The sequence below is a fragment of the Balaenoptera borealis genome, assembly GCF_965194805.1.
Source record: "Balaenoptera borealis genome assembly, chromosome: 8".
NCBI lineage: Eukaryota > Metazoa > Chordata > Mammalia > Artiodactyla > Balaenopteridae > Balaenoptera > Balaenoptera borealis.
Genome location: NC_138865.1, coordinates 54,132,535 through 54,153,870, shown reverse-complemented (window position 1 = coordinate 54,153,870; position 21,336 = coordinate 54,132,535). Strand labels below are relative to the sequence as shown.

General features: G+C 46.3%; 1 protein-coding gene across 3 annotated transcripts in view; it reads left to right on the top strand.

Moving 5' to 3' along the window:
• ACER2 (alkaline ceramidase 2) overlaps positions 1-20,718 on the top strand; it is a 56,404-nt gene extending 35,686 nt beyond the window's left edge. The window contains exons 6-7 of one of the 3 annotated variants that reach the window (XM_082401010.1): positions 3,854-3,906; positions 11,864-20,718. In XM_082401010.1, the coding sequence (XP_082257136.1) occupies positions 3,854-3,906; positions 11,864-11,877 (67 nt within the window). In that variant the 3' untranslated portion in view covers positions 11,878-20,718. Of the gene's footprint in view, positions 1-3,853; positions 3,907-4,063; positions 9,149-11,863 lie in introns of those variants that run through there. The other 2 variants (XM_082401009.1, XM_082401012.1) reach the window with 2 other exon arrangements.
• The last annotated feature ends 618 nt before the right edge of the window (positions 20,719-21,336 follow it).

Genomic DNA, 21,336 nt, shown 5'->3' with positions numbered 1-21,336 from the left:
GTTCCCTGACCAGGGATTAAACCCATACCCCCTGCAGTGGAAGTGTGGAGTCTTAACCACTGGACCGACAGGGAAGTAAGTCCCTGGAGGAAGTTTTTTAATCCCCTGGAGTTAAATTTAGCTTTTGGCATTAATAGTTTCATTTACATGAGTCAAATGTCATTACAATCCCCCAAATTTTAAGACGGAATCCAGTTTGAACCAACACTTTGCAATACCCGCTGTGCTAATACAGAGGGCTATGTGATGAGCACATAGCCTTGAGCTGGGTGTGTGTGGAAAGGCGGGAGGAGAAGGGGACCACTAACTCTGCTGAAATCCCTGCATAAGAGAGGAATCAACAGTGCTAAGAGGCAGGCAGGAGAGAGCAATAGGGTTCAACCTGGGAGGAGTTGGGGTTTGAGAATTCTAAGCTTTAACTGATGGCCCATGAGCCACGTTTAATAATATATAATCTCAGCCTGATTAAAGTATACTTAGGGAGTAATACTACCTAGGAGTATTATTATCTTCTTAAAGCCAGTCTTATTTGAGAGCCTATCACATAAATTATCTTTCACATAAATTGTCTGACTTACTCCTCACGATTATTTTGTGAGGCTATTATTATTCCTGTTTTGAAGACAATAAATCTGAGGCTTAGCAATGTATTTTGACCACAGCTGTTAAGTGGCAGAGTCAGGTTTTGAACCCAAGACTTTCAACTCTTAAGTTTATTTCTCTTTCCACAAAGGATTTAATCTTATTTTCAAAATGACAAAGAAGGTAAAAGGTTTTTATATAGGTAGGCACAAATTTGGGATTATCGGATTCAAAAGTGTGTTATTAAAACAAATGATTAGACAAAATGTAGAGTAGCAGTTGGCATATAGTAGGTGCTCAATAAATGGCAACTAAGAAGTTAACCCACCATCAAGCAGTCCTGGGTGACAGTGCCATCTTGTGGCCATAGTCAGGAATCACACCCCATCCTCACACCTTCCTGGGAGTGAGGGGTGTGCATACATGTGAACTCCTCCATCATCTGTCTCCGTAGTCCAAGCCATCTCTCACTCTTCAGTGGCAGATCTGCAAATCCAGTTCCTTCCCGGCCATCTCTACTTGGACGCCAAATAGACACCTCACATTTGCCTTACCTTACACTACTCTTACACTTGCACCTTGTGTACCTTTTCAGTAAATCAGGCCCCTCCATTCAGTTGCCAGAAGTAGTCCCCACTTCCCTCAATATGTAATCTAAGAGTAAGTAAATCCTCTTCATCCCACTTCCCCACTGTCTCAAATCCATCCATTTATCTCCTTCCTAGACAGGGCGCCACCATCTCTTGCCAATCCATCCTCCACGCTTGGAGTCCTCTGTCTCAAGTGAAATCTGACCAGGTCACTTCCCAGCTCAAAACCCACCTATTCTTCCCCATTGCTCTTAGAACAAAGCAAATCTTATCTGAGAGGCTTAGTGTGATTCAGAATCTCCTTCACAGTCTGGTCCTGGCCTTCTTTTCCTGTCTTGTTTTGCGTTTCTCTCCCCTTGTCCCCTTGACTTGAGTCTTTCAGAACTTTGTGTAGTTCTGCATGGTCTTTCATGGCCTGTATTAGTTATCATTGCTGTGTCACAAATCACCCTAAAACTTAGTGGCTTACAACAACAAAGACTTACTATCTTACAGTTTCTGTGGGTCATAAATTTGGGAGCAGCTTAGCTGGGTGATTCTGGCTCAGGGTCCTTCATGAGTTTGTAGTGAAGGTGTCAGCTGGGGCTACAGTCATCTGGGGGCCTGACCGGAGCTGTAGGATTCACTTCTCAGATAGCTCACCCACAGGGCTGTCGGTCGGAGGTCTCAGCTCTTGCCGTGTAGACCTCTCCATAGGGCTCCTTCCTCACAATAGGGCAGCTGGTTTCTCCCAGATGGAGTGACCCAAGAGAACAGATGGGCAGCTGCAGTGTATTTTATGGCCTAGCCCTAGAAGTCACACTCAGTCACCTCTATAATATTCTACTTGTTACGTAAGTCAGTCCTGTTCAGTGTGGGAAGGGACAACACAAAGAGGCGAAGAGCATGAGGCAGGGGTGGTCAGGGACCATCTTGGAGGCTGGTGAATACAGGACCTTTGCACAGACTATTCTGTCTTCCTAGAATGCGCCACATCACACCCCCCTCACCTTTTGGGAAACTTTACCTATTACCTTTGCCTCCTTCTACCTCCCTCCATTTTTATTGTAGTGTTTTTCATACTGTGTTGTAATAACTTCTAGGGGCAGAGACTGTTTTTAAAGATAACTATTTCCTTCAAAATCTGGCACAAAGTAAAAACTTGTGGAATTTAATTCAGGGAACGAGGGTTTAAAGTGGGGTAATGGTTGTGAGTGGAGAGGAGTAATTGCAGACTCCCTGACGAAGGTAGAAGCCACAACTTTTCTAATCAGTGGAAGTGGCTGCAAGGGAGAGGACAGCCAAAATGGTCCCTGTTCCCTACAGCTGCTATAATATGTTGCTACAAACTCAGGGACTTAAAAACAATACACATTTCTTATCTTACATTTCTGGAGTTCAGGAGTCCAAAATGGGTTTCACTAGGCTAAATCGAGGTGTCATCAGTGCTGCATTCATTCTGGAGGTTCTAGGGAATTTGTTTCCTTCCCATTTGCAGCTTCTAGAGACTGCCTGCACTCTTTGCTTCATGGCCGTCTTCCATCTTCAACACCAGCAATCTTGGGCTAAGTCCTTCTCGTGCTGCCATCTTTCTGGTTCTTTACTGTCTCCATCCCCCACTTATAAAGGACCCTTGTGATTACATTGGGTCCACCCAGATCATCCAGCATTATCTCCCACCTCAGGATTAGCTGATTAGAAATCTTAATTCCATGAGCAACCTTAATTCCCTTTTGCCATGTAACCTAACACATTCACTAGTTCTGGGGATTAGGATGTCAACATCTTTGGGGGGCCATGAGCTTGTCTACCACAATCCCCAAGTATCAGGTTTGTGTAGTGAAGAATGGTGCCATGAACGAAAGCAGAGATGTCAGAAGAGGGAATTAGGAGGGACATCCCTGGCGGTCCAGTGGTTAAGACTCCACCCTTCTACTGCAGCGGGGCGCGGGTTCGTTCCCTGGTCGGAGAAGTAAGATCCTGCAGGCTGCACGGTGTGGCCAAAAAAATTTTTTTTTTAATTTAAGAAGAGGGAATTATGAGATAGTAGCTAACATTTAGTGAATGCTCGCTCTGTGTCAAACACTTTGTATATACTAGTTAATTTAATCCCATGACAACTTTGGATACATTGGCAATGGACATGATAGTGACCCTCCCCACCAGTGGTAGCTCCATGAGGGCAGGGACTCTGTTTTGTTCACAGCCGTCTCCTGAGCATGAGAATAGCACCCATTGCACAATAGGAACTCAGTAAATATTTGTTGAGTGAATGGATGGTTAACCATGTCTTAGCTTACATCACCATACGAAATACCACAGAGGCACTGGCCTAAACAACAGACATTTATTTCTCACACTCTTGGAGACTGGAAAATCCAAGACCAAGGTACCAGCAGATTTGGTTCCTGGTGAGGACCAGCTTCCTGGCTTTCAGGAGGCCACCTCCTTACGTGGTCAGGGAGAGAGCTCCAGCCTCTCTTCTTCATCTTATAAGGACACTGATCCCATCATGGGTGCCCCACCCTTGTGACCTCATCTTAAGCTGATCACTTCCCAAAGGTTCCACTTCCAAATACCATCACATTGCAGGGGATGGGGGGGGAGGGGTTAGGGCTTCAGATTATGGATTTGGGGGGACACAAATTTTCAGACCATAGCAGACTGTATGCAGGAGGTTTTTCTTATCTTCATTTTCCCAGTGACGTCCTGAGGCCCAGGGGATGTGCATATCTAGTCCGACACCACAGAGCTGGTAAGTGGCTCAACTCTCCCTCACCCCCAGACCTGGCTCCTTCCCTTCCTCATTCTGCAGCAGAGAAGGTGGGACTGTGTCCACTGTGCTGAGTGGGGAGAGCTAAGGGTGGGAGGGACAGGACGAATATGTTCTGAGCACCTTCTGTGTGCGCCAGGTCCTGATACGAGTCCGGGTGACTGATCCCAAGGCACTGGAAACTGGTATGTGACCCGGAAAGACTGGGGCTCAGAGGCCAAGTCACTTGCCTGAGGACGTGAAGTTGGTAAACGATGGAGGCATCACAGCTTCTGCTCCCAGGGTCACTGTGTGTGTTCTCGGGTTTGCTCAGCCCTTTCAGATTGGGCTGGAGTTTCCTGTGGCTGTGGTAGCAGATTACCATAAACTAGGTGGCTTAAAACAGAAATGCATTGTAGGGCTTCCCTGGTGGCGCAGCGGTTAAGAATCCTCCTGCCAGTGCAGGGGACACGGGTTCGAGCCCTGGTCTGGGAAGATCCCACATGCCGCGGAGCAGCTAAGCCCGTGTGCCACAACTACTGAGCCTGTGCCCTAGAGCCCGGAAGCCACAACTCCTGAGCCTGCATGCCACAACTACTGAAGCCTACGTGCCACAACTACTGAAGCCCACGCACCTGGAGCCCATGCTCCACAACAAGAGAAGCCACTGCAATGAGAAGCCCACACACAGCAACGAAGAGTAGCCCCCCGCTCGCTGCAACTAGAGAAAGCCCATGTGCAACAACGAAGACCCAATGCAACCAAACATAAAATAAATAAATAAATAAATAAATAAATAAATAATAAATAAAAAGAAGAAATGTATTGTCTCACAGTTCAGGAGACCAGAGTCTGAAATCAAGATGTCAGCAGGATTGGCTCCTTCTGGAGCCTCCGAGGGAGAATCTGTTCCCTGCTTCTCTCCTAGTTTCTAGTGGCTGCCAGCAATCCTGGTTCCCCGGCCTGTAGACCCATCAGTCTATCTCTCCCTCTGCTGTCATGTGGCTTCTCCCTCTCTCTTTGTGTCAGAATCTCCCTTTCCTTTCCCTTATAAAGACACCAGTCACTGGATTTAGGGCCCACTGTTGTCCAGTCCAGTCTTGTCTTAACTAATTACAGCTGCAAAGACCCTATTTCCAAATAAGGTCACATGCTGGGGTCCCTGGTGTATGTCAATTCTGGAGGGACAGTAGTCAACCTACTACACTGTCCCACAGGCTGCTTCCTGCGTCCGCCCAGAATGTGGGCTCCCCTCCCCACGTGTTCAGCCAAAGGCACCAGAAGAGTGGCTGGAGTCCTCAGTGTACACACATGTGCACAGACACACACCTACCGCGGCCTTCCTCTTTCTCTTCCACGGCCCCTGCTGGGGTTCCCGTAATACCTTTCTCACTCCGCATCTCAGCTGGGGAGTATGTGCCCCACCCTACCAGCAGCTGTGGAAAAGTACTTTGAGAAAGAGTGAGTGCTGGTAGGAGAGGAAAGAAGGGGTCTTAGGGAGCTTGGTTGTGGTTTCGCTCGGTAGAACCCCCCCTTCTGTCTCAGACATTTAGGGTGTCTGGCAGGTGGAAGCCAGCCACCTCTCACCTCCACCCACCCCGTGGCCTCCTCATCTTTGTACTGCCCGAAGCAAGCCCAGGGCTGACCAGGCAACCAGTGTTTGGGAGGTTGAATTCAAACATCTATTAATCAATGCATAAGTCAATTCATACAGCTAGAGAAGTTCAGGGTGTGGTGGGAACACCTTGCCGGGGCCGGGAAGTCCTCTTTGATTGGAAAGCAACGTCCAAATTAAGACATGAAGGGTTGAGGGGGTCGGGTCAGTGCTCAGCCAGAGGATGGCATTTTTGTTAACAGCACCTGGATGGGTCTGTTGGGAGTATGAAGGGGAGAAAGAGAGAGAGAGAGAGAGAGGGAGAGGGGGAGTGTGTGTGTGTGTGTGTGGCAGAGAGAGAGAGAGAGACCATGGTGATTGTGCTGCTTGGCCACGTTGGAGAGATGCCCTCGCCAGCTGGGACCAAGGGCAGGGACGCACCAGGGGAGATGGGGAGATGGGGGTGGGAGCCGGATGAGCAATCGGCCTTGGCCTGTGCGTGCAGGAGAAGTGCAAGCGCTGCCCGTGGTGCCCACCAGGGGGCAGTGCAGCCGCGCGCACAGCGAAGGGCCCAGGAGGCTGTGAAGCCAGCCTCCCGTGCAGGCAGGAGAGGGTTCTCCTGGGCGTGCTGCTCTCGGCTGTTGGGATATTTCAGTCAAGCTACCAGGGCTGACGCTGGGCTGCAGAGACGCTGGGCCCCAGGGTGAAGTAAGATCTGCGCTCTGTGGGGGGCCCTCAAACCCAGGTTCCAGAGAACGGGTTTAGCACAAAGCTGGTGATGCTTCCTGCAAGTAAGGAGTCCACCTTGAGCCCTTGTTCCTTTTTAAAATTGTCAACTGATTAAGGACCTACTGTATAGCACAGGGAACTCTACTCAATACTCTATAATGGGAAAAGAATCTAAAAAAGAGTGGATATATGTATATGTATAACTGATTCACTTTGCTGTACACCTGAAACTAATACAACACTGTAAGTCAACTATGCTCCAATAAAACTGTTATTTTTTTTGGAGACACATACCATGAACTACATGAGTGATTGCATAACCAATTATCCCAACATTAAGTTATAACAAAAACAAACATTTACTATCGCTCAGTTTCTGTGGGTCAGACACTGAGCAGGGGCTTGGCTTAGCAGTTCTGATTTAGGGGCTGTCATGAATTTCAGTGAGATGATAGCTCAGGATTTTGAGTATGAGATTTTGTTAGGAATCTCTAAGCCTCAGTTTTCTCATCTGTAAAATGGAGATAATAATAGAAGTTACTCATAAGGCTGTTATGAGGATTAACAAAATAATCCTCACATGGCAGAGACTGCCAATTGCCTACCTCAGGGACAGTTCCCTCTTCTTTCTTTGTGATAGAAGCTCCAGTGTTTAGCTGTGAAGATGGATGGCTGTATGGAATAAAAGTCTACATTTTCCTTTTTTTCCCCAGTCAGTTCTGTTTGAAGAGACAGAAGTAGAACTGGTATGTGGCAGCTTTCAGGAAACTTCCCGTGATGTCACCCTGACTGGGCTAAGGGATGCCCTGATAGCTGGTAAAATATTATTTCTGGGTGTGTCTGTGAGGGTGTTTCTGGAAGAAATTAGCATCTGAAGTGGTAGACAGAGTAAAGAAGTTTGCCCTCACTAATGTGGGCAGGCTTCAACCAATCCCTGGAGGACCTGAATAGAGCAAATAGGCAGAGGAAGGACAAATTTGTCCCCTCTGCTTGAGCTGGGACATCCATCTTCTCTTGTGCTCAGACGTTGGTGCTCCTGGTTCTCTGGCTTTTGAACTGGAACCAGCTTATACCATTGCCTCTCCTGGCTCTCTGGTCTTCAGACTTAGACTGGAACTACATGACCAGCTTTCCTTGGCCTCCAGCTTGCAGATGGCAGATCATGGGACTGCTCAGCCTTTATAATTGTGTGAGCCAATCCCTCATAATAAATCTCTCTTTCTCTCTCTATCCTATTGTTCTAATTTTCTGGAGAACCTGATTAGTACACTTCTTTTAAAAGCAAGTGATATCTCCATTTGTTTCTTTCATTGTTGCCCTTCCTCTATTTGGCTTCCTGGAATGTGGATGTGGTGGCTGGAGCTCTGGTTGCCATCTTGGAACATGAGGCTAAGCATTAAACCCTTGGGATGACAGAGTGGTGAATTGGAAGGAGTCTGGGTTCCTAAAAGTTTTGTGGAGCTGCCATACCAACGCTGGACTGCCTACATCATACAGAAATGCACTTTTACCCTGTGTTTAAGCAACTGTTACTTGGATTTTTTGGGTTTTCTAGCTCATGCAGCTAAGCTGAACACCTGACTACACCCTTAGTAAATGCCTGGTAGTCAGGAGGTGCTCAGCACACTGGTAAGTGTTTTGAATATTCAAATCTGGGGTTGGAACAGCCAACCAAACCTCATAGCTTGGATGTGGGGAGTTAAGGGAACAGCCAGGATGGTGGGGAAATAGCACTGGGGCTGGGAGACCTGGGTCATAATTTCAGCTCTTCTCTCAGCCTTCATTTTATTTTCTGCGAGACTGGACTAGCTCCAATGTTTTCAAGCTTTTTTTTTCAGCAGCAAAAATTGTCTTTCACATGGACACGAATATACAAAACAGATGTAAGTGGTACTTTGATCCATGCAATCCTTTTGGGTCCATCCCCAAACTGCCTTGGGGTGGCTCCTGAGGCTTCCAAGGAGTGTAATTTGAACCACAGAGAACTGAGTGCCTCCCCAGGTTGTGTCCTAGAGCAACAGTGTGTGACTCTAAGATGCTGAGCTGGGACACTTGTTCATGCTCTCTAGAATGAGCAGTAATCTGGGGTAAGGGGGGTGTCAAACCTTCGTTGTCTTGGGTTTCCCGGGGCCTCCGACTCTAAGTTTGCTGAGGACGGAGCCTGTAGCTTTATCTTACAGTGAGGGAAACGCATGAATTCATCATTAGCTGACCTCAAGAGTCTTTCCCTTTGCAGTTCTAGGCCGTGTATCACATTGCAATCACCAGAAGTCAGTATAAAACCGCACAACTCAGATTGGGACTTGAACCCACTGTCTTTTAATTGAAATCACACACCTGGTCTCAGAACTTAGTGAAGCTCAGGTTCTTTATGTCTTGTCGCAGAAAGAATTCAGTGAGAGACAAAGTGATAGGTAAGAAGTGGATTTACTTAGAGAGATACACATTCCATAGGCAGAATGCAATCCGTTTCAGAAGGTGAGTGTGGCCCCAGGGCATGGGGTTGTCTCAGAAAGTGACAGCGACGAGGGAGAAACGCACCCCACAGACAAAGTGTGGGCCATCTCAGAGGGCGAGAGGCCCTGAAATATGGGGTGGTTAGTTTTTACAGGGGTAGGTAATTTCGTAGGCTAATGAGTGGGTGGATTATTACAACTATTTTGGAGAAGGGGTGGGGATTTCCACAATTTGGGCCACCGCCCACTTTTTGGCCTTTTATCGTCTGCCTCAGAACTGTCTTGGCGCCTGTGGGTGTGTCACTTACATGCTGATGTGTTACAAGGAGCGTATAATGAGGCTCAAGGTCCACTAGAAGGCAAATCTGCTGCCATCTTGGGCCTAATTGTTTCTGACCAGGTTTCGTTGTAGCCTCAATGGCTATGCCATTCCTTTAAAGGTTGTGCCCTGTCCCCTTCCCTCCTGTTTCAGGTAGACATCATCAAAAGCAACAGGAACATGTGCAGTTTTATTTTGCTGGTGCTGCAGGATTGGAAATGTCAGTTCCCTCTAGCCACCTAAGCCATGGATGAGGGAATTAGGCCATGGATCAATGAAATGAGGACAAAGACATAAATCTTTTATTCAAAGTTGTGTGTTACAGACTGTGCTGTAAAGTAAAAACGTTGCTGTGAAATACGAACATCTTGAGCTGTCATGGTCCCTGTTCATTGCTGGGGTCAATAACAGTGTACTTGATTGGGTTGTGTGAGGACAGACATTTTTGTGACCCACAAACATTCAGTGAATAGGTCATCCACTGTTATCTTCTTTAATGATCAACTGCGGGGCTTTTGTGTTTTTCTTATTGAGTTGAGAAAGCTTTTAGTAAGGAAGTGAGCCCTCTGAATTTGGTGTTTACTGCTATTATCATTTAACATGCAAATGTTTGAAAGTTTTAAGTGGTCATATTTGTTCACCTTTTCCATAAAAATTGCAAACATCCCTGTGTGTCAGGCATCCAGGCACAGCTGTCTTTTTAAGTCCGTTTCAGGCATTAGTTTATTGAACTCTCACAGCAACGTGAGGTGGGTACTACTATAGTGCCCATTTGACAATCAAGGCAGTGGTTCTCAGCCTAATTCCCACCTAGCCCGCCCACGGGATGCCTTGTGCCTACAGCTTCCAGAGACCCACAGAGGCTAGTTTTGTCAGCAGATAAGGTAGGGGTTTCCCCAGAGAAAGAAAACCAGGCGTGACTTTCTTGACATAAGAAGCCACTTTGGGCCTAAGCTATTTTGTGATTTAAGCCTGGCCACAGCGCTTGCCCTGAACAGGTCTCAGCAATAATGGTCTTAAGGGAACAAAAGAACAAACTGTTATCAGGCAAGAAAAGTAACATTAGCAAAGATAACACATCAGTTGTAAAGACTCCCAGTTCCGTATCAATGGTAAGGACTAGCCTGAAGCACTGTCTTGAGCTGTTTTGCAGAATCTAAACCCCCCTCAGGCGCTCAACCACCAGACAAACTGGAACCTAAAGGATGATGCTGCTGACCTTTTGGAACCCTCGTGATTTCAAGCAATTAAAGCTTGGCCTCCATCGCCCAAGTGCCTTCATGAATATGCATGTACCCTTAGCCTAAAACTTCCCCAATTTTGCTGTTTGGGGAGATACTGCTTTGAGAAAGATCCCAGGTATTCTCCTTACTTGCTGCAAGTAATAAATCCTTCCTTCTCTGACTCTTCTGCTTGGTTGTGTCTTTTGGCTGGACGCCTACCAAGAAGCGAACTCAGTCTTTCCGGTAACAGTTTCCTTTAAGGATGGAAGTATGTGAGCATGTGGTGGGGAAAGACCTTGGGGCGAGGTGAGGGGCGCAGAATCTCAGTGTCGGGCTATGGAAAGTGTGAAAAAGCCTTGCAGGAAATTCCCAGAAGCCCAACAGGATGTGCTATCCTGAGAACCAGATAGGTTCTGAAACCTACCTATGTTCTCCACTGGAAGAACAGTGGAGAAGAAATGTTCATTAGAGCGCTTTTTTAATTCCACACTTCCAGTGCCTGAGCCTAGAGTCCAGGATAGCACCTCCCAATTCCTTTCAAAACCATCCCCAGTAGAAATGCTCTTGCTTTCAGTTTTCCCCAGGATTATGGGCCAAGCAGCTGTAAGCAGCCCCTTGGCCCAAGAGCCTCTTTATACTTTAACCTTTACACTAGCTCAATTCCTTAGGCTTCTGCAATATTTACCAAGGCCTTTGTTCTGCTTGGCTCAGCATGTTGGTTCTTAGATTAAGGGAAGGGAGGGAATGCAGAAAGAAAGGAGGAGCAGTCAATAATAGTGCAGAAATAAAGCAGGGTCCTGTTTCCTCCTCAAGGGATATACATAACAAAATCTTTGAGTTCTGCAGGAACTAAGGCTCCCACCCAGCTGGAGGATGGTAACTTCAGGCTGAGTACAAGCGCCCTGGAACACGGCCCTTTTACTTCACCACCAACCCATCGGAAGAAAGTCCGCACACCGCGGAAGATAACGAAGCCTCTGACCCCCTCCCCAAATGATTAACTGCGATGAACTTCCACTTTCTCCCTTTAAAAAATGTTCATGGTTGAGCAGAATCTTTGGAGTTGGTTCTTGGAAAGGAGTCCGCCTTCTCCCCGGGTTGCTGGCCTCCTGGATAGAGCAACCTTTCCTTTCCAACCGACACTTGTCTTCTGAGTATTGTTTTCCAACGGTGAGCAGCTGAGCCTGAATCTGGTAACACAACCACTGGATTTGGCAAGCTGGCTGTGGAATAGAGGCTGGAGCTCCAACTTGAACTTGTAGAGTTCTGGCCCAGCCACTTAGCTTTGTTAGTTTGGAACTAACTAACAAAGAGCTTTGTAAACGACAAAGAGCTGTGTATAAGAGCACAGGCTGAATATTCATGGTGCGCTTCAATGTGCAACTGAGCAGCGCCCTACAGGGCTTTCCCATGTACAAAAGCCTTTCTGTGTCCCCTGTTTCTGGGTTGTAGGGAAAAGGATTCTGCCTCCCAGACCTTCCCGGAGTTCCAAAGGGCAGATTCATACAGCTACTAGTTAGGGAACTGAGGGATGCAGAAACAAAGGGAAAGCAGTTAAGAAACAATAGTGTAGAGGTAAAAGGAAGTCCTAGCTCCTCCTCGAGATATACATAACAATCTGATACATTTCCCCACCCAGGTGGAGGATGGTGACTGAGACCTAGATCGGTTGCAACCAAAAGGTTGATGACTGAGATTCCTGGACCACCACCCGGTCACCTCACCATCAACCAATCAGAAGGAAGTCACACACCCTGCAGCCATCACCCCACAGCCATCACCCCAAATGCTGCCTTTAAGAACTCCTCCCAGAAAATCATCAGGGAGTTTGGGTCTTTTGAGCATGAGCTGCCTGTCCTCCTTGCTTGGCCCCTGCAATAAACCTTTCTCTGCTCCAAACTCTGACATTTCCATTTGTTTGTCCTCTCTGTGTTGGGCACACAACTCGAGTTCAACAACAAGTGGATGACATCTCAAGCTGGTGACAAGTGACCTTGCTGGTGTAGATGCTGAGGGGCATTTTGAGCCACGCTCTCATTTGCAGCACCATTTAGTGACTGTGCAGATCCTTCCGAGTCAACTGAACATGTCTGAGCACGTTTATGAACTCCCTCACTGGGCCCCTTTCTAGGCCCCCTTCTCTCCTTCTTCTAAAACACATACCACCCGCACTGAATACCCTCGCTCTGTGCTCTGACACTTCTGTTCCCTTTGCCCAGCATCTCTTTCTCCCTTCTCCACACTTTCACCCTTACTTCTACTTGTCCTCCAGGACTCTGCTCACCTCTAGGAAGCTTTCCCTGACAACTACCCCTCCCGCCCCCAAGGTTGGCTTTTGTGCCCTTCCTCTGTGTTTCTGTAGCACTTCTATTTTCCTAGCATGGGGTATATCGCACTGTGTCCAACTGTCTTTACCACTGGGGGAGAGTCTATGTCTTGTTCATTTTCTTCTACCTGCAGAGCCACTGGTCCTTCCTAACATTCTAGAGTCACTGAATATTCAAACTGGAAGGGATCTTAAATATTCAATAGTATCACACCTTCATTTTACAGAAGAAGAAATGAGTCCAGAAAGATCTAGTGACGAGCCCAAAGGCCACCCATTTACTTGGTAACAGAATTGAGCCTGGAACTCACGTCTTCTGAACACATATCCTTTTTTCCTGCCAAGTGGAGTCAAGGAGGCCAGGGTTTGAATGCTGGCATATCCCTGAACCAGTGGGGTGACTTTGAGCAACTTGCTTTACCTCTGAATGTGTTTGCACGTATGGAAGGTGAGAATAACGATCCTGAGACCCAACGTGGCTGCCGTGAGGATTCATTAGTCTGTGGCAAGCAGAGAGCTCAGTACTTGGTGTGGAACAGGGGTGGGGTTATGGAATTCAAAACGAGACAGCTGGAGTTATCATCTTACATGGCTGACCTGCACCTGTCATACAGATGTGGCACCATTATTTATATTGTGGGTCACCCTCTTCCATGTAAGCCCCATCAGGGAAGGTTTATGTCCAGCTCATGGCTGTATTCCCATAGCTTAGAATAGTTCCTGGCACATATTAGGTGCTCGGTAAATGTTGGTTGAATGAATGAATGAGAGAGTCACCCGGAGACCCCACGGGGTGGTTAGATATTGGTGGCCAGTCTAATGGCCACTGATTCAGGACTATTTTTTTTGGCCGTGGCCCGCGGCATGTGGGATCTTAGTTCCTCAACCAGGGATCGAACCCATACCCCCTGCAGTGGAAGTGCAAAGTCCTAACCACTGGACCACTAGGGAATTCCCCAGGACTTCTTTTCTGCCTTAGAACCTGGCTAGTCTGTGTTCCAAAAGAGCCTTACCTCATCCCAACCCAGAGGGCCCCAAACATTTCCACCAAGCACCCTTTGTCAGAAAAAGTTATTTTTCTTGAAGAGAAAGCAAGAAGGGAGAGAATGCCTTGTCTTACCCTCCAGTGACAGACAGAGCCTAAAACACACATGCCTACATGGCTCATGTTCTTGGGAGAGACACACAGTAATGTGGCATCTGGAAAAAACCCAGGTCAAGACAAATTTGTGACAGTTCCTTCTCTGTCAATGAAGTATATAACAAATAGTCCCATCCAGTTTCCTGCTTTTTCTTCTTTCCAAAGAAAACTGAAAAGAAATTTAAAGACACCTGGGCAAAAAACTTCCTAGCTCATAAAGCAGCATTTCTCCATTATAAGTCTCTATGATGATGGAAATGTCCTATAGCCTGCACTGTCTGGTACGTTAGCCACCAGGCCCACGTGGCTATTGAGCATTTGAAATGCAGCTGGTGCAAATGAAGAACTGAGTTTTTTATTTTGATTAATTTGATTTAAAGAGCCACACACGACCGGTGGCTACCATGCACGGTGGACAGTGGACAATGCAGATAGACAGAGGAGGGACAGGAAGAGAGGCTCAAACAGGGGTCAGACCCTGGAAGTCTTGACCAGAAAAGTCTTTCTGTGCTTTTTAACATGGGTGCATTGTGATCAGCTTAGAGCAGCAAATGAAGTCACGTTCCTTTTAATATTCAAACCACATGACTTTGAGCCCTTATCCCACCTCTCTTTCGTCTCTTGCACAGGGGGTCCTCCCTCCTGGGAAATCTCATAGTCTCCTTGAGGGCTTCTTTTGCCCAAGGGTCAGTCGTGATTACTCTTACCTCCAGGAGGGAAAACCAGGAATTCTGGTTCTTTGGCTGCTGCCACCACCTTGGCCACTAGGTGTCACTAGTGGCCACACAGCCCACCTTCAAGCAGAAGGCAGGCACCAGGTTGGGGGTCTGGGGACAAATAGGGGGCTGGAGGTGGAGAAGAAGTCAGCTTCTGGAGGGGGTGGAACTCAGGCTCAGGAACACAGTAGAGGCACCAGATCACGTGTTGATGTCAGGGAAATGTACACAGGAAGCAGGAAGCTGTATTCCTTGTCTGGTTGTCCTAAGGGAATCCTTCCTACCTACATCCTGCTGAAAGAAGAGGCTTTTGGAGTATGTACTCTCTTGCCTAGGTGGACTTCAGTAGGCAATCCCCCTCATAAAACAAAGTCATCTGATGTATGTGCTCATCTCGCTGTCTGAGCGCTTCATCTTCTCTGTGGTCAATGTAGAAGAGAGAGATTTCTGGCAGCAGGAGAGGTGGACAGACATGGGTCCTGGTCCGTGTGCCACCTCCCACTTCCGGTGTGATTCATGGGAGCAATTCGACTCCCTGAACACCTGTACAGGAGAGAAAATAAGACCTGCCACACAATTTTGCTGCTTTTGATTTTCTCTCCAAGATGAGATTTTAGTTTCCTGACAACTCATTGCCCAGCTTACTTACGGGGCTCAACTCTTGCTAGTTGACTGACTACTAGTTTGAGGGTTATTAATGTAGGCGGGGGAGAACTGAACTTTTTCTCCTGGTGAGATTTAATGACACTTAACCCCAGCCCCAACACTGAAGTCAGAGAGGCTGACCTCCAACCAGCTACTTCACTGGGTATGTCACTTATTTTGCATATGAGGAAACTGAGGCTTAGCGGAATTGAGGGCAGTATCTACCTTTCAGATGGTGTGATGGTCATATGCCAGCTTCGCTGGGACAAGGGGTGCCCAGGTATATATTTGGTCAGACATTACTCTGGCTGTTTCTGTGAGGGTACTTTGGATGAGGTTAACATTTAAATCGGTAAACCTGGAGTAGAGCAGATTGCCCTCCACAATGTGGGTAGGCCTCATCCATCAGTTGGAGGTCTGAACCGGACAAAAAGACTGGCCTCTCTTGAGCAAGAGAGAATTCTCCAGCAGACTGCCTTTGAACTTCATCACAACCTTGGCTTTTCCTGGTTCTAAAGCAGACGGCCTTTGGAGTTGAGCTGGAACTTCAGGTCTCCTGGGTCTCCAGGCTGCCAGTCTACCCTGCAGATTTTGGAATTGTCAGCTTCCATAGCTGCATGAGCAAATGCCTTATAAAATACACACACACACACACACACACACACACACCCTATTGGTTCTGTTTCTCTGGAGAACCCTGATTATTACAGATGGCCATGAGGGTTAACTGAAATTACAGTGTGAAAGTATCTAGTACAGTACTCCATGCATTGTAGGTGTTCAATAAATGCTACTTTGTTTTCTAACCCTCCCAATTCTCTCGGTCAAGCATTAAATAGACACGGAAGGACAGGAAGACTACTTCGAAGCTGGGCCTAGGAATCCACAGCTGAGTCTGTTTATGTTGCCCACTGTCAATGGAAGACCTGGTTTCTGTCAAATTACTCCCAAGAGGCGGACTCTCCCAGGGCCCCTCCCTCCCCCACCTGGCTCCAGTCTCCCAAGCCTTAGAATAAGAAGGCACATGACTTTCTTTGTTCCCTGGCACTAATCGCTTCTGGGTGAGTAACAATGGGAAGAAGAAGATTCCTTTCTTCTTCTGCTCCTCAACAGTCTTTATGAAGCCACACGTGTATTTGGAGCCTGAAAAGTGTGGAGGTGGGTTCATTATGCTTCCTTAGATTCATAAGGCCTCTTTTCATCTGAGTGCTCCTTACCAATTGATGGCAATTAGAATTATTTTTAGCATATTTGAAAACTTGCTTTTCCCTATTGCACTCTGGAAATCTAAAGTGCTTTGCTACTCTTATTTTTCCTATATATGATTAACATTATAATTTTAAAAACCCACTTACACTATTGCATTTAGGTTCTTTCAAAATACTTTATTATTCTCATAGTTTGGCACATGTGTTACTTTTCTAATGCAGCATAACAAAGTACTGTAAGATTAGCAGTCTCCAACCCCATCTATTTATTATCTCCCAGCTGTGTAGGTCAGAGGTCCAGGCATGGTGTAGCTGGCTTCCCTGTTCAGGGTCTCCTAAGACTGAAATCAGGTGTCAGCCAGGCTTCTTTTTCATCTGGAGCTCTGTGTTCCCTTTTATGCTTATTTGGGTTGTTGGTAGAATGTAGTTCCTTGTAGCTGAAGGACTGAGGATCCTGTCTCCTTGCTGGCTGTTGGCTGAGGGCACTCTTAGTTCCTAGAGGCTACCCTCAGCCCCTTGACACTCTGCCCTTTCCCATAGGAACTCACACTCTCAGGCTTTGAACATCTCAGAAAAGGGCTCAATTCCTTTTAAGGGCTCAGGATAATCTCCCTTTTGATGAACTCAAAGTCATCTGATTAAGGACCTTAAGTACATCTGCAAAATCCCTTCTATCATATAACAATGACAAGAGTGATATCCTTCACCTTCACAAGTCCCACTCACACTCAAGGAGAGGGGATTATGCAGAGCGTGGATACCTGGGGGCAGGAATCTTGGGCACTGTGTTAGTTTTCCAGGACTGCCCTAACAAGTACCACAAACTGGGTGGCTTAAACAACAGAATCTATTGTCTTGCAGCTCTGAAGGTTAGAAGTCCAAGATCAAGGTGTCAGCAGGGTTTGTTCCTTTTGAGGACTGTGAGGAAGGATCTTTTCCATGCCTCTCCCCTAGCTCCTGGTGGTTTGCTGGTCATCTTTGGCATTCCTTGGCATGTAGAAATGTCCTCCACTCTGTGCCTTCTTCTTCACATGGTTGGTCCTTCTGTGTGTCTGTGTCCAAATTCGCCCCTCTTATAAGGACACCAGTCATATTGGGTGCAGGGCCCACACTACTCCATCATGACCTCATCTTAACATCTGCAATGACCTTATTTCTAAATAAGGTCACATTCTGACTGGGGGTTAGGATGTCACCATATGAATTTGGTGGGGGTGGGGAGGACACAATTCAACTCATAGCAGGTGCTATCTTAGAACTCTGCCTACTACAGCCTAAATAACATTATCATCCTTAACATCGATATTCAGTTGTTCCTTTTATGATTCTCCTGAAAAATGACCCAGATTTACAATATTTTATATATTCCAGTTCCTTTGTCCTTTTTTCCATCAACTGGGATAAGAAGAATCAAGGATGTGGGGGTGATTGCCCTGGTCATGGAAATCACATTTGGCTCAAAATTCAAAATTCCAGTAGAATCAGAACAAGGGGGCTTGAGGTTTCCAATCCCCCTTAGTCCTGGAAGGATCCAGGGAGACTAACCTTTCTCAGGCCACCGCTAAAGTTTTCTGCAGCTGCTCTAGGCGTTTTTTGTCTTACCAACTGGTAAGCTTGAATCACTGTTGTGTTTCCCCTTTTGGAGCGGATTGGGATGGGTCTCTTCATGCTACCACAAAGACCATTCATCTGATTTCACCTGTTGGCCCTTTCTCCCCTCTCTGATCTAAATCAGGGGTTGGCAACCTATGGCCTATGGACCCAGTTGGTCCACCGCCTGTTATTGTAGTGCTCTATGAGTAAGGTATAAATTTTACACTTTTAATTGGATTAAAAAGAAAAAAACAAAAAGAATAATATGACATTTGAAAATCATCCAAAATTCAAATTTCAAGTGTCATTGGAAGACAGCCATGCTCACTTGTTTACATATGGTGCATGGTGGCTTTCATGCTACGGTGGCAAAGTTGTGACAGAAATGGCATGGCCCAGAAAGCCTAAAATATTACCATGTGGCCCTTTATAGAAAAGTTTGCCAACCCCAGTTCTAAATGGTGGTGTTTAAGGCATGTTCCTAGACCCTCCGTTTTTGTTTTTCTTTTTTCTTTTATACTCTTTCTTGGTGACCCCATCTGGTCCCATAAGTTAATTGTCTTCTGTATATTGATGGCTGTACTGAGCTACAGACTCATATATCCAATCCTTCTCTTCTTGGATACCCAATCTTTTCCATCCTGCAGCCCCCTGCCACCCATCAAGCCATCAGCAGGTCTGGTTGATTCTACTATCATAACAGCTCTTGAACCCATTTTAGATCTCCACTGGCATTGCCACCACTGTCACCCAAGCCAGCACTCTCTTGCCTGGACCACCACAATGTCCTCTTAATGCACCTCCTGTCTTGCCCCCTTATCTAATCTACTCTCTACATTGCAACAATCTGTGATCTTAAAACTCACTTTACATCATGCCACTCCCCTGCTTTAAATCTAATGTCGTTGCTCACTGTTCCTAGAAAAAAAAAATCCAAATTCCTTGCTGTGGCCTCCAGGACCCTACAGAATCAGGTCCCATCACCTCTCCATTCTCATCTTGTGCCACTTGCCTCGCACTCACTAACTGTAGTCACAGTCATTTTCTTTCAGCTCTTCAAATCTGTCAACCCCTTTCTCACCTCAGGGCATTTTATTTTATTATTATTATTTATTTATTTATTTTTTATTTTTTTAAAGGTAGGAGAATTCTTTTTTTTTAAGATTTATTTTTATTTATTTATTTTTGGCTGCATTGGGTTTCGTTGCTGTGCATGAGCTTTCTCTAGCTGGGGTGAGCGGGGGCTACTCTTCGTTGAGGTGCATGGGCTTCTCTCATTGAGGTGGCTTCTCTTGTTGCGGAGCATGGGCTCTAGGCCCACGGGCTTCAGTAATTGTGGCGTGTGGGCTTCAGGAGTTGTGGCTCACGGGCTCTAGAGCACAGGCTCAGTAGTTGTGGCGCATGGGCTTAGTTGCTCCATGGCATGTGGGATCTTCCCGGTCCAGGGCTTGAACCCGTGTCCCCTGCGTTGGCAGGCAGATTCTTAACCACTGCGCCACCAGGGAAGCCCACCTCAGGGCATTTTAACGTCCACCTTCTGGAAAGTTCTTCCACCTGCTCTACCCATAACTGACTCCTCCTCATTTCTCAGGTCCCAGATTTCACATTGTTTCTTTTACAGTCTTCTTTCACCTGCTAGCCGTAGCAGCACTCCACTGTCCCCATTACTCTCTGCTTGAACACATTGCTTCTTTCCTTGTTGAGACCCATCAACATTTGTCACCACTGGATTTATCGGTCTACCTTTTTGGGGTCTCTTTCACTAGGACATAAGCTTCAAAGGGGCAGGGAGTCAGTCTGTCTGTCTTCTCCATTGAATCTTCAGTGCTCAGCATCATGTTATTCATATAGTAAGTTTGCAATAAGTATTTATAGGAATAATTAATGAATGGGAGGTAGAGGTGGAGGTGGCAGTGGTGACACCACTGAGACACTGAAATGGAGATACTTTTTTTTTGGCCATGCCAAGTGGCTTGTGGGATCTTAGTTCGTCAACCAGGGATCGAACCCGTGTCCCCTGCAATGGAAGCACAGGGTCCTAACCAACTGGACCGCCAGGGAGTTCCCTGGAGATACTTTATTTCTTTAACACTTTTTATGGTTGCCTAAGAACCTCAGCACTGGGTTTCAAAGCACTGGTCATCCACCAACTCATGGGTCACTACTCCCATATCCCCAAAATACCAGTGTTGTCCTCACTGAGGGTGGAGGTGCTCTACCTTCCACCATCACTTTTTTCCTTTGAAAAAAAATTATATTTTAAGTAAAACACATACAGACAGCAATACAAATGTGTAAATTAAAGAATTGTTCCAAGGCAATCACCTTTAGGTTAAGAAATAGACCACTGCTGCCACCCCAGAAGCCCACCTAGGTCCCCCATTCCAGCCACAGTTCCTGTCCTTTCTACCCTGGCAGGTCATCAATATCCCGCGTTTATAAAGATTTTTTTCACTCAAATGTGCCTCCATAGACACTACGGTTTAGTTTGGGACATTAAAAAAGCTTTGTTATGCCTTTTAAGGCTCTTCCAATCTTGTATCTTATAATCTGGAAGCTTCCCTGCCATCTCTATTTTCCTTTAAATCTATCTGTGGAAGAACCTGGTCCATTTGACCTGTACAGGTTCCCACAGTCGGGATTTGCTGATTGCATATTCATGAATGTATCACCAAGTTCTTTCATATTGGTAGCTGGATCTACAGACTGGTTTAGACTCAGGTTCTATTCCCTTGGCAAAACTACAGGAGGCAGATAACGTCTGGTCATCTTTCTTTTTATGATGTAAGCAGCCATCAATAGTTAATGCCTATACCTAGTAATTCATTGAGGTTTGCAAAATGGTGATATCCTATCACTTCTTTTTCATTTTTTTTTTTTTTTTTTTAATCATTTATTTATTTATTTATGGCTGTGTTGGGTCTTCGTTTCTGTGCGAGGGCTCTCTCCAGTTGCGGCAAGCGGGGGCCACTCTTCATTGCGGTGCGCGGGCCCCCCACTATCGCGGCCTCTCTTGTTGCGGAGCACAGGCTCCAGACGCGCAGGCTCAGTACTTGTGGCTCACGGGCCCAGTCGCTCCGCGGCACGTGGGATCCTCCCAGACCAGGGCTCGAACCCGCATCCCCTGCATTGGCAGGCGGATTCTCAACCACTGCGCCACCAGGGAAGCCCTTCTTTTTCATTTAATAGTTGGAGTACTTTAATAAAGAGAAAATCCCCCTCATCTACTATTGGTTACCCAGTGATAAAGATCATATAGGGAAGGCAGGATAAATCTTTGATTCTTCCCCTTTACCTACTGCTTTTCAAGGTTAAAAAATTGGTTCCTTATCCTCCAGAAAGGACTAGATGTACATAATTATGAATTCATGGATTTAAACATTTGATGGATTTCAAAGCCATCGCAATTATTATCACTTATACTCAATTTGTTCCATCTTTGGCCAGTGAGAGTCTCTTTAAGTTGGTTCTTGAATTTTTCTA